The sequence below is a fragment of the Cryptomeria japonica genome, chromosome 3, assembly GCF_030272615.1.
Source record: "Cryptomeria japonica chromosome 3, Sugi_1.0, whole genome shotgun sequence".
In the NCBI taxonomy this organism is placed as follows: Eukaryota; Viridiplantae; Streptophyta; class Pinopsida; order Cupressales; family Cupressaceae; genus Cryptomeria; species Cryptomeria japonica.
The window spans coordinates 504,597,010-504,611,326 of NC_081407.1; the positions used below are offsets into that span (position 1 = coordinate 504,597,010).

General features: G+C 36.9%; 1 protein-coding gene across 2 annotated transcripts in view; it reads left to right on the forward strand.

The window, feature by feature from the left end:
- LOC131044787 (protein PSK SIMULATOR 1) overlaps positions 1 to 14,317 on the forward strand; it is a 163,180-nt gene that overhangs the window by 27,411 nt on the left and 121,452 nt on the right. For both annotated transcript variants that reach the window (XM_057978229.2, XM_057978224.2), the window contains 3 exons: positions 12,132 to 12,457; positions 12,606 to 12,698; positions 12,774 to 12,864. In XM_057978229.2, the coding sequence (XP_057834212.1) occupies positions 12,132 to 12,457; positions 12,606 to 12,698; positions 12,774 to 12,864 (510 nt within the window). The remainder of the gene's footprint in view (positions 1 to 12,131; positions 12,458 to 12,605; positions 12,699 to 12,773; positions 12,865 to 14,317) is intronic.

The window sequence follows — 14,317 nt, forward strand, 5'->3', positions numbered from 1 at the left end:
TTCCAGACCCCGCGACAGGACCATAGTCACAACATTGACATTAGTCCTTTATTTGTGCATGTTCTTAAGGAAACTCTCCCCCAATAGCATCGTCACAATCTGATTGAATGCATCCTCACCATGTTTGAAAATGCATTTTAGGTGCTTCTTCGAGATATCGCCAACAAATGCCAACTGTTGTAGGGAGGTGTACAGGCTAAAGGTGGCCTCCATACTTGTCACCACCTCACAAAAACCTGCATCCAATACTGCCAAAATTGGGCCCAAGACCCTATAAATAAATGCCCGTCCCATCCCCGCATTCCTTCCTTACCACCAAATGAGTGACATTAATGATGCCCTTGTACATTGCCTGCCACATTAGCCTCCTGCAGATTTCGAAAATCTTCTAAGTGAGTTTCGTGCACTTCATCCAATGATGTTGCCCATTTGGACAACACATCCAACACCTCATTTCCAGTCCTTCTCACATGTGTGACCTTGTAATTCTTGAATAAATTTAAATCATTTCTGATTTTGGAGATATATTTATTTAAAATTCAGGCATTTGCTTCCCCTTTAATGTTCGCATTAATAATAATTTGTGAATTCCCTTCTAGGTGCATATTTTGAACTCCAAATTTCAATCCCCACTGAACCGCCAATAATGCTCCTTGGACTTTCGCTTCATTTTTGGTGCCCTTCTCAAGTTTTTGAGCAACCAACAACACAATATTCCCATGCCAATCCCTGATGACAATCCCTGCACCTAAAACCCCCAGATTGCCTTTAGAGGCACCATCAAAATTGGCCTTATACCACCCTGTCTGCGGTAATTCCCATTTTTCTTGGATTGTAGAGGAGAGATTCGGATCAACCCGAGAAGGCCCATGAACGGGCTGAAATTTAATCTTCAGCCAACAATTTTGGATATAAGTATCTTCTTTTGAGAAAACAACCTCGTCAGAGGAGAATTTTGAAGCTGCTGTACCTACAATTTCCTCAATAAAAATGTTGATTCTGTTACAAACTCTATCCAAAGACTCCGATTTATCCTGAAAAATCTGTCTATTTCTCTCCTTACAGATTTCCCAGACAATCACTGAAGTGCAAATTTTCCAAACACATGATAAAATAGACTTACTAGAACAAACTGGCCAGCTCAAAAACACTTCCTTTAAAGTAACCGGTAAAGGCCCTTGCCATGACAGTTTATGCTGCACCATTCTCCTACATTGAGAAGCAAATTCACAATTTAAAAGTAAATGATCCACACTTTCTTCCTCCTTTTCACAAAGAACACATTTTGTAGGTCCCAAAAACCCAAGTCTCCTCCTCCTTTCCCCTATAAGGATCCTTACTTTAACTGCCAATCATGCAAAAGTTCCTGCCTTGGGAAGACGCTCTTTTCCCCAGCAAAGATCTGTCAGCCACACCTTCGCTCTATCATCCCAGTCAATTAGTTGGTAGCCAATTTTGACTGAATAGACTCCATTTTCGGCTCCACACCACATGACTTCATCCTTCTTAGCTAAGAGGAAAATTCTTCTATTCTTGAAGATATTCTCCATAGTCCGTATGTGATTTGGGTCTTGCAAGACCCCATCAATCGACTTCCAAGCCCATTCCAATCTCCCATCAATAAATTTAGGTTCCATATAATCTTTGACCTTTGTCCCCCAAACATTACATAGTATTATTTTGACTCCAGCCACATCACTAGCATTACCTAAAATTTCCTTGCCAACCCACGAATCTGACCAAAAGTCAGCATACCTGCCATCACCAATATGCCAAGTAATATGTTCTATAACCACTTTCCTACAAGACAATAAAATTCCAAATGGTCGAACCTTGTGGAGGATTCAAATTAGTGAAAATCCTCCAATCTTCCTGACAATCCAAGTATTTCGCCCTTAAAATTTGAACCCAAAGCTGATTCGGATTTTTATAAATGGCCCAAACCAACTTGGCTCCCATCGCTTCATTCATTTTCTGCCAATTTCTCAATCCTGCCCCCACTTGTTGCTTTGATTTACATATTTTTTCCCAAGCCAACAGGGGTATTTAATCCTCATTCTACGCTCCATTCCAAAAGAACTTTCTCATTTTTTGCTCAACGACCTTCAACACTTTTGATGGGATCTTCATACACATCATGGAAAATGATGGGATAGCAGTAATCACAGTCTTTAGCATTAGAATGCAACCCGCAGAGGTTAGCCATCGACCAAGTTTTTCCAAATTGAAGACCTACTAGCACCACCAAATAAAGGGATGCCTAGATATTTGCCAGGAAGACCACCAGTCTGCATCTCCAATATACGTGAAATTTCAATCTGCTTCTAAAGGGGAGTATTAAAGAAATAAATTTCAGATTTTCTCCAGTTGATCATTTGCCCAAACCATTTACTATAATTGAAACATGATATTAGTTTGCAGTTGAGGAGGTCATGATTAAAAATGTCCAAGCGTTTGCTAACTTGCACGACTTTGTCAGAAGTTGTTGCAGGTAAGCTGCTTTTTAGTGTTTTTCTTTTTCTTTTTTTTTTTTAAATTTACGTTTTGTTTTGTTCTTTTGTAAAATTATATATATGCATTTTAAATTTTCAATGATATATTTTATGAATATTATTTTATTTATAAATTAACATTTAGTAAATTGAATTTTAATATTTAAGAATATTTAGTATAAAATTTAACAATTCAAATATTTAAATTAAATTTAAGAAATATAGTATTACTTTAATTTTATATTAACAAATTTCAATTTTAAATTTAATATTGTTTAGTTTTAATAATTTCTATAAAAAAATCAAATTTATACAAGGAAAAGTTAAACACATCAATTTGTCAAATTTTTTGATTATCACATTGCCGAACTTAACTCGAATTTTATTGTTGCCGACCTTATTTCTGTGGTTTGATTAATGATTGTTTGGGTCATACATTATCATTTCTTTTGTGGGTAATTGTGCTGGTTATGGTGTGCTAGGGTCACTTTAAATGTCTCCCTAAAAATCCTAGAACGATATATGAACAGGAAAGTAACAAGGGGATGAGGATAGGGGCATGCTACCTCAGAGCTTAATGTTTTACCAGAATCAGATATTCTAGTAAATTATGGACGTCTATGGCTCTTTAGGAAATATGCGAGATGGTTTCCTACTTGATTCTGTTTTAAAAGCAATTTATTTCTGTGATTTGATAAATGGCGGTCTCTTTATATATTATCATTTTCTTTTGTGGTTAACTGCACTGCAGATGGTGTGCCAGGACCTCTTCAAAATTTTTATATTTCATGTTTTGACAGAACAGGGTATCGTGGTGAACAGCATTGATTCAAGCAATGGGTTGCACTTCAACTAACTTGTTCGTGAGTGAATGTTTATGTTTTCTACAGGGCCTGGTTAGTTGAATTTCACAGGATTACAGTTTCCATAGCTTTCTGTCCTGCTTTATAGAGCGGCCTTCAAGCCTGTTATTTTCTTGTCGATCATTATGTATTATGATCTTTTTTAAGGATTCAACTTTGTAGTTTTTCAGTTAAACTCATTGATCCATGATTTATGAGTAGGGGTTCACATGAGCCCATCACTCGTGAGCATAAATGGTCCACTTGCACCCTTGATTCATAAGGTACAATACTTGTTGAAGGTTTTGCCAATGAGGTAGCAAGCCAAATGGGCTTGATCTTGGGCGAAACTACATGGTTGAGTTGAGTAGTACTGGGATCAGTGAGCTCTTAAGAAGTCCCAATCTTCACCCTTGTGAGAATAACCTTGATGTAATGAGTGTTAAGTGGACCATTCATGCTCGTGAGTGATGTTTTCATGTGAACTACTTGTGAAATATGGGGTCAATGAGTTTGAAACAAAAACTATGCAGTTGAATCCTGATAAAACATCATAATTTAACACACTGCAGATTATACCTCCTACTTGTCAGTCAGTATGTATTTGTTAGAGATTATGCTCGGCATTCTAAGGCTTTTGGGCTATATGGTTCTATGATATAGGTTTTCATGTGCTATTCACACTATTTCATAAGATTTGATTTGGGTTTCCTCATCAGGTTTTCATTCAAATGAAAACATGGAAATTCAAAAAGGGGATGCCTAGAAGTACCTTGAACATGCTAGAAATGATATGTGAACAGTAATGCAACATGGGCACAGCAATAGGGACAGTGGACTGAGGGTTGGGTATGTAGTTGTACCCCTGCAGAAAATGATTCGTTAATAAACTCGATTTTCTGGCCAATCATGGATTCTAAAGCTCTAGGATATATGAAAGATGAATTCCTACTTTGATTAACAACTGCTTGGTTTGTTGTGTCGGGCCCATTTCAATATGTATTGTGTGTTAGTGAAATGATTTTTACAGGCTTCTGATTTTCTCAGCTTTCAATCCTGCTTTATGGGGCTTTCAGACCTGTTATATTTGACAACTGATATGCATGTCTCAGAGCGTATGCTTGGCATTCTGAGGCCTTTTGGGCTATATGGTTCTATGGTATAGCTTTTCATGTGAAAGCATTGGTTTGGAAACTGCTAATCTTTTGTTTGTTTCAAACAGTAAGGCTTTATTCCGTGCATTTTATATATATATATATATATATAGCTTCAGTTTCTGCTGACTATTTTGATTCTTGGCACATATTGCCAGTTTAAAAAACTCAACTTTATTTTACAGATTAGATCAGGAGTGGATGTGGGTGCAGATTAGGAGTGTACTGTAGGAATCCTAAATTGGGGAGCCAGCAAATTGGCAGCATATATGTTCTTACACTTAGAACCTAAGTAGTTGGTAGTCTAAATCTTTAGTCACACACAAGTCACATTCAAAATTCCAGAAGATATGTTGTTCTCAATATTTGGAATGTTTGTGCATGAGTGTGCTATTCTGTATGAATTTCAGCCACGGACTGAAGTTTTGCACATTCTTGTAGTTGAGAGAACGTAGTTCAGTTAATTGAAAGGCATTTACAAGCCCAGTTTAGCTATAAGTAATATTTGAAATGGTGTAGCTTACAAGCCATTTATTATAAAGCTGTATCTTTATTTGCACTCTTTTTAACTTTTCAATCATGTCATTTGTCATTATATTTCGAAGTATGTGTGCAATTCTAAGTCTCATTTATGTGGTATTGTCCCGGGGCATGTTTCTCCCTTGGTTAAAACTAGTTCATTTGCCATAAATGCCTTGATCAGGAAACTATGTGCAACATTAATATTAATGGTTTGCTCCTGATTTGGGCAGGTTATTTATCATAAATGTTTCCATATAGGGAATTTTGTCTATACCTAAAAAAATGATTGGTACTTCTAGGTGGGCAATCAGATCAGTTTTTCATTATACTGTTTAATGGGTGTGTTAGCCTGAAATTTTGTCTAATGGCCTTGCCTTGGGCGACTTTCTTCTTATGGTTCGAAATTGTTCGTTTGCTATAAAACTTCAAAGCCTCTACTTAAGGGGTTGGGTGCATACCTCAGTGGTAAGACTCTAATTTATGCGGTTCGTTGTAGGAATAATAGAAACTAATGTAAAAACTAGATTAATGTCAAACAAACGATTCAAACATGATTTCATTAACATAGACATAAATTACATTACAGTTCTAAAGAGTAAAGACGATATAATATTGGTCCTGTACAAAGATATTTGAGCATTATTGTTGACTGCTCAGGTACACATTTGCATTTTATAATAATGTTTTATAATGCAATATAATAGATACAATATTTGTTTTTCTTGAGTGCATTTTTAGAAACATCATCTTTCATATGCTTATGTGTTGGTTCTTAAGCTTCTGCACTTCCATAAATCGGCGTTTGGGATGGCGTTACACTTACATAGCCAAGAGCCTTCAAATCTAGAATGTACCGTGTCTATTACTAACTATTCCATCAGTATGTTTAAGTTATATTTGGTCTAAGTGATCAGAATTTTCTTCAACATGAAACCTTTTCTATTGATGATTCCTTTGGCAGAAACTTTTATCTGCAATAGGGAACTTATTTGCAGCACAAAATGTTGTTTAATTAACAAGGTAACACAAAGATGATTTTATTCTGAATCTGGGATTTACTGATGCTTCCATAAGTTGTAGGAAGTTTATGATTTCCCAATTTTGTGTAAAGTTTATTATTTTCAAATCCAAGGTAATCTGACCCTAGCTTGGGGGCCTGTATGGATGGTTATATATTCTTCAGTTATTCTTAATAGCATAGTAGCAGTTTGATTCTTGACTATCACTCAACAATGTGACTATGCAGAAGCAGTCTTATTAAAATCTAGATGGTGGTTTACAACCATTAAAACCTAGCCTTGGAAGTTGGAAAGCAAAGGACTCTCCCTTCGTGCTTATCAGAGGAAGCCAATATAGAGGTGTTTTGGGCTCTTTGAGCTGCCAGATAGTTGTAGTGAGAGTCTTGGAGTTACTTCACGTAAGTATGTGCTGTGTGTATAGGCTTAACAGACCGTTGCGTTAGTATGACAAATTTTCTCTGCTTATATAATGATTTATCTGCCAAATATGGACTCAATGATTCTGGGGAACTTTGTTCAAAAGCCCAAGAAGTGGTAATTAGTTGTTGTGCATCTTAACCTATCTGCTTCCTGTAGTTTGTGTCCCAATATTTGTTTTACTTTTGTGGCCAACAACCATGTAGTTATTGCAGGTTTTGTTTATATATTCATTGTTAGCACTGTCTGTCTAAATCTATGGGTTGGACTTGCTTTTGGATTAAAGCTTACATTCAGGATTTTATTTGCTGCCTGCAGCTTTATTTGCTTCTGATATGGTAAGCAATTCAATTGTAGGATGGGAATGGATAAGGTCAAACTCGAAATATGGAGAAAGGTCCTCAATAACTTATAGTAATTCATTTTAGGAAATTAAAGTTGAAGGGAATAGGAGCTAATAGGGATTTAAATACATATTATGAGGTGTTCCATGCAGAACTTTTTAAGCGTAGTGATTCAGTGTGTATTAGAGCTGAAGCAAAAGTTAAAACATAGATATGATGTGATGAATTATGACGGCATTAAGTTTAAGTTATAAGATGTCATGTTGCTTTTTTGGTGTTTAAAGTGAAAGGATACGTTCTACAATTCTAAGGGTAGGACAAAAGATGTTTGATAGGTAAAGAAATCTACGAAGACAGTGATTATTGGGTACATTTTATTTCTTGTTGGCTAATCTGGCCATATAATGGTATTGATTTTTTCTATGTTCCAGAGTGTTTTGCAGAGGGGGACAGCTGTCGAAGGGCCTTTTTTTGGGGGAATGTTGGGAGACAACAATGAAAATTGTTTCTCTGCTTTTCTCACACAATTACGACACTGTACCAGACCATGGCCTACATACCTTTTTATCTCTTTTGCAACTGACAACAATAACTGATTATAATACCATACCAAATTTTTTGAAGTTAGAGAGATGTAAGAGTTGAACAATGAAATCAATAATTCAAATAATTGCTGTTAGTGTTAGTCTTAATTGCCATAGAACTTATATCATTAGCTATGAATCTCAATCATGATATATTTATTGCAATTTGCTGCTGTTATAATGCTGCCATGATTTAATGTCATGAATGATTTTTTTTCAGAACATTATAGAAACTTGCCTTGTGTCACAGTTGAAATATGTCTCGGATGTCCCCAGCCGTGTTGGGGATGGCCAAATGTCCCTGCATTGTTTCCTATTACTGCAACATCTTTCAAAGATTTAAAGATTTTTAGAGACAGGCAGGGGATCTCCCCTTCCATCCTGCTGTACCTGAAATGCCACTGGGGACAGGGATGGTGGTTTGAGGGACGCAGATGCCTCTTCGTGGAACACAAGATTTTTTTTTCGCTTGATTAGATGTGGATTCTATAGGGGCCTGCTCCCATGAAGAAAATAAATTACAATGTTGGTGGGAAGAAACGGGAAAGTTTTCCAAGAATGTGAACCAAAAAAACTCAAAGAAACTTATAAAGCTAGATATTACACTAATTAACAGAAATTCCACAGAATGCTGACATTAACCAAAGATTATAGTCCACCACCTGACCTGGTCCAGATTTTGTGAAATATACCAGCTTGAGAAGTTTTGCAATTCTTAACAGCAAACGAGTTTACAGTAGTATTCCCTGAATTAGAAATGAAAGATCATGCAGCTCAAAAATAGTTCCGCAGATCATTAATGTATCAACACAGAAGACAATCAGCAGTTTCAGAATACTATCCCAGAAGGTATCTAGTTTTTTTTCATTACTGTTTCAGCCCCTTATACGTTAATGCACATCTATGCACTGTTCAGATATTCATAACATACAGTGACAATCTGAATTCATACAATTAATCATCCTAATCATGCAGAATACATAATGTGATGAATTTCTACTTGTGTAAGCATCAACTCAGATGTATAATCTACCTCTGTGAAATGTGTGACGGCAGAGATAAGCGACCTTAATCCTTCATCCATTGTGTCCCCATTGGGTATGTATATATGCCGATGAAGCGGTTTAGGTGCTTGCGTTTAGAGGCGCAAGCAATTTCTTCTATCGTGTGTTCTTCAGACTTCATATGATCTCCATTCCATTTCTGAGTTCAGACTGACCTGGTCCTGTTCCAAATTTGTGTCCAGTTACAATCTTGCGTCGCACTAGGAACCTGTGAAGTCATGCCATTCTCCTCAGAAGCTATTGCTGGGTCTGCTAATCCCGAAATTTACCTGTAGCCTCCCTCAATGCAAAGGACCTACACAGTAGTGTGGATCAGGTAGTATCCAGATTGGATAATGCAGGAATAATAATTGAGCAAGGATAAGACTTGAGCAAGGATAAGACAATAAAATGTTTAACAATAAGACTGGCAGGGGCTATGTCCTACCAGGTATGAGCCTTTCAGATTTACATCCGAGTAGGCCTCACACTCGTTTAATGCATGGACAAAAGAAACTCTTTGATGCCTTCATCCTCTATTCCGACCTGTATTAATAGCTAAGCCAACAAAGGTTGGATCAACAGCAAACCAACTTACCACAAGAAGGTTGGCCTAAAGAGAAAAAATTTATTTAATGATTTCATTTATTAATAATTTATAATTTATTTAATACTAGGCTGGCTGACCCAACCTTAAATTGGGGACTTCACAGTCCTCCCATCCCAAAATTTGCTTGTCCTCAAGCAATTCGCACTTGTATACCAACCCAACTGCCTTCTGCACCTGTATGCCCAAAACAAAATACCAGGATCCCATATCAATTGCAGAACACCTTCTGAACTTGTATGCCCAAAACAAAATACCATGATCCCATTTCAATCTTTGAATCACTATTTTGCCACTCCGCTGCACTACTCTGAGATAAACATCTCTCATCCAATCATTCTCATACATTGTGAATTATTATTACATAATGCAATTATGTCCATACCTAAAATTTGGATTGATGTTTCTTGTACATTACTTTCTTCTCTCATCGAGGTGTTCTGTTTGACATCTTGAGACTCCGATCTTTTGTTCTGCTCTACTATCATCACTTCTTTCTTGACCTTCTCTTTTGCTACTGTACTGTTCACCATTTTAGGTTTCACCTTTGCTGTTGTTGAATATCTCTTCTTTTCTCATTCGTTTTATGCTTATGTAGTGATAAAGTCTCCATTTGCTTGGATTTATCGAATCAAGATATCTCAAATAATCATCAACAGGAAATACAGATTTGATTTGATCAAAGAACCCTAGATTTTTGTCAAAGATTAGTGGCTTCAAATTGGTACCTTTCTTGATCCCATTGTTCATTCCAACATTCTCCTTGTAGGGCTGCTCCGCATATCTTTTTCTCCTTCGTTCATTTGATTGATACTCAAAATATTTAGTAAAGGTCATATCTTGCTACTGCTTTAGCAGATTCTTGTGGTTGTCATTCTTCCTTTAGGGATTCTGAGTGCTGTCTTTCTAGCAATTTGACTTTGAACAGCGGAAATAATGGCATTGGCCCTATAGCTTTCCTCCATAATTACTCAAGTTACTAATTTTCATGAACCTGGATCACCAAATTCTCACAGGCTGGCAGGAAGGGGGACTCTGATGCCACTGAAATTTACCAGCTTGAGAAGGTTTGCGATTTTTAACAGCAAATCCATTTACAGTAATATTCCCCGAATTAGAAATGAAGGCTCATGCAACTCAGAAATAATTTCTCAGATCATTAATGTATCAACACAAAAGACAATCAGCAGTTTCAGAATAATATCCCAGATGGTATCCAGTTTCTTTATGCAGTGTTAGGCATTCATAACATACAATGACAATCCTAATTCATACAATTAGTCATCCTAATCGCACAGCTTGCATTATAAGATGAATTTCTACTTGTGTAGGCATTGACTCCGATGTATAATTTACCTCTGTGAAATGTGTGAGGTCAGAGATAAGTGACCTTAATCCTTCACGCACTGTGCTCCTATCCGGTATGTATAGATGGCGATGAAGCAGTTTAGGTGCTTGCATTTAGAGGCGCAGGCGATTGCTGCTATCGTGTGTTCTTCAGACTTATATGATCTCCTTTCCATTTCTGAGCTCATGCTTACTTGGTCTGATTCTGAATTTGTGTCCAGTTACAAGCTCGCATCCCACCAGGAACTGGGGAAGTCACACAATTCTTCTCAGAAGCTACCACTGGGTCTGCTAATCCCGAAATCTCTCTGTAGCCTCTCTCAATGCATCAGACCTACACATTAGTGTGGATTAGGTAGTATCCAGATCGGATAATGCAGGAATTACTAACTGAGAAATAGTAAGTCTGGCAGGGGCTACATTCTACCAGGTATGAGCCTCTCAGGTTAGCGTCTGAGCAGGCTTTGCATTCGTTTAATTTTTTAATAGCTAAGCCAACAAAGGTCGGCCCAACAGCAAACCGATTTACCACAAGAAGCTTGGTGTAAAGAGAAAAATTATTTAATAATTTTATTTACCGATAATTTTATTTATTTGCTATTTAATAATTTATCTATTTAATTAACACTGGGTTGGCCAACCCAGCCTTAAATCGGGGACATCACATTTTGAGGCATAAAGGGCAATCTGACCTTAAGCTGAATGATGATGTGTACTGGAAAAACTTCCAGAAGATAATAGAGGAAAAGAGATGGTGCTGGATATCTCCAGCCTTTGTACCCTGGCAATAATTTGGAAATTTTTGATACACTTGGCCAGGTCTTGACAAAACATGATGATGTCTTCCTGTTACTTTTCAAAATCTGTAGATTATTGATCACATCCTAAATTGGCGCCATAAAAATAGAAGCATAGGAGGAGCTTCCCAACCACTGTTAGATTCTATGACCTCAAAATCTTCGTTAAATACTGGCTTCCCCATAATTCAGTGGAAAGCTGCACAGTCTGCAGCACACTGACAAAATCTTTTCTCAAAATTGTCTAAGGTGGGATGCCTGGTTCTCATGATGTTAGTATTGGCTAAACCATCCTCTCCTAAGATGGATATTAGAAAATACAAAGTGCAATCATCCAAACGCAAAAGATGTTTTTCAGGCAGCAGTCAGAGGCTGGATCTCTATATTGCTTCAGATCCCTTGGCTTTTGAGAAGAACAACTAGCTTCCAATTCATGTGGCAAAAGACACACATCAATGAAACAATTCCCAAACTCTACATTTGAAAAACACAGGCGTTGGGGAAAGTTGGGTTCGTTATTGTTTTGTTGTATCATGCCCATTTATTCTCTGTTTGTAAAGTTTTCTTATTGGTCTGAATTTGATTTGGCTTGGAGTCAAGTTCCAGAGCTCTGTGTAAGCCCTACATTTAATTTTATTACAGAAATGTCGTATATGAGATGTTCACTTTTTATTTTTTTTAATGTTAATTAGAGCTTGTAAGAATAGTATGGTACCAAGTTGACAATATGGTAAAATCAAGTACATTTTTTTTTACAATGCCTTATTCTGAGATATGTACAGCATCAATGAATCCTTGGTTTTGTTGAAGCAAATGTGGTCTAAATCTCTTCTAGGGAGAGCATTTGCTGAGCTGATTAAAAAATTTAAGGGATTTTTGTGTAGCTTTAGTGGTTTTGTTCTAAGAGCAGAATAAATGCAATATTCAGATGAATTAACTTATTAAATTTCAATCTATTGGCAGGTTTCAGAAGTAGGATCACTTTTAGGGAAAGCTGGCACTGTTGGTTTTGGAAAGGCAGTAGAAGTTCTGGATACACTTGGCAGCAGTATGACAAATTTAAATCTGAGTAGTGGATTTGCATCAGGGGCTACATCTAAAGGCAACAAGATAGGTATACTGGCATTTGAAGTTGCAAACACTATTGTTAAGGGTGCAAATTTGAAGCAATCACTTTCTGAGGAAAATATCAAGCTTTTGAAGGAACAAGTTCTTCATTCAGAAGGCGTCCTGCATCTTGTATCCAATGACATGGATGAGCTATTGAAGATTGCAGCTGCAGACAAAAGGTAGACTTGATAGCATATAAACTTTTATGAACTGCCCATATGTGCAATCACAAATTTCATTATTGTTTCTCTGCATGATCAAGAAGAAACTTTTGTAGTTGTAAATGCCACTTGTGAATCTTCTTAACACTAAGTTAAATATTTGCAGGAATGAGCTGAGAGTTTTTGCAGGGGAGGTGGTACGATTTGGAAACCACTGCAAAGATCCTCAATGGCATCATCTGGACCGCTACTTTGAGAAGTAATCTGGGTTCCCTTTATCTTTTGTTTGTCTAACTGCATCTAAGTTTTGATGCTAATGGCTCAAAGTGTCCAGGTTGGGTATAGAACTTGCTTTGCAAAAACAACCAAAGGAAGAGGTGGAGGCAGTGATGCAACAATTGATGACATTGGCACAGCATACAGCTGTAAGTGTCCTTAATAAGACATGGAATGAAACTGCAGTGATGTCAACTAATAGTCCAACAAGATTAATATGATCTGATAATGCATTTCATTACTGTAGAAAAGTTATAGGGTAAGAAGAGTCGTAGTCACTGAAAAGTAACCAAAAATTTGAATGCTTTGACAATGTAAACATGTGAATATGTCTTGGGGGATAAAAATAATTGGTTGAGGTAAAATATAATTGGTTGAATCCTGAACCATATGATCCAAGTACATGCAAAAAATTAGCTTAGAGGGAAAGATTGCTCAGAGATGTATGAAACTGAAGTAGATCAAAGCTAACACTGATTACCAAGGCTGGGAACCAGCAATATCATATATATGTAGCAAGGATCAGGACAAAAGAACTAATGATGCCATCATTCACTACCACAAGAGGTCCTATGCGGGAATTTATTACCATAGAGTAATTTGCAGGGGTAAAGGGAATGGGATGGACAATCCTAAAAGTTGCTTGTCATTTTATTGGATAAACCTCTGAATGTGTGTTGAGAACCATATATGCTTCCTGAGATTTATCTTATTTGGCATATGGGGGTTTATTCTCATAGATAGCAGAGTGCTGCCTCGGGATTTATGTAGTATCACTGTTTGCAGACAGCTTGGGAATGGGGAGGGGATGTTATGCTTTCATTTTCTGCTTTTTTGGGGGGGGAATGTCCTCAGGATGCCTACCTGTTGTGTTTTTTATGCACGTGCCACTCAGAACAAATACCTAGAGATATCCTATTCTCTCTTGATCAAAATCTTTTTTGTGCTAAACAAACGGACTGTGATCACGAAGACGACTCCAAGGTTCTAGATTTATGCAGATAGTCTCAGTTGGTTGGTTGTGATATGCTGGTAATCTCAAGCTGGATATACGTAATTGTTCAAGGAGTGAATCAATTAAAAGATTCTATTGATTGCCGACACTTGTAACTTTCCCTTTTTTGGAATGATTTTGCAATGAGTTTCTTTCAATCCTACTTCTACTAAGACCTGGAAAAAAGGGCAAAAGGATGAGGGTTTAGGAAGCTACTTCTAATCTTAATTTAATCCTATGAATTCGGGAGATGAAAATTGTAGAAGTGGAATCCAAAACCAATTCACCAACTACACAAGAACGGTGCTATCTTCTAAGGAACTCAAAATATTTTCATATCGGTCATATTCACCAACATTTTGAACAATGAATAGAGCAATAAAAGTTAAATTTCATTTACTGGTTCAGACCAACTTTCCACGATAACTGAAAATCATCCAATTACAAAGAACACATCCATTCCACTTTGAACAATTCCCATTAAATCCTTCATTCAATCTAACAACTTGAAAATGAAATCTATTCTATTGAGAGCCAAGAAACCATGCTAACTTGCAAAAGTAGACAAAAGTCACCAAAAATTGAACGATGAATTATGTCTTAGCACT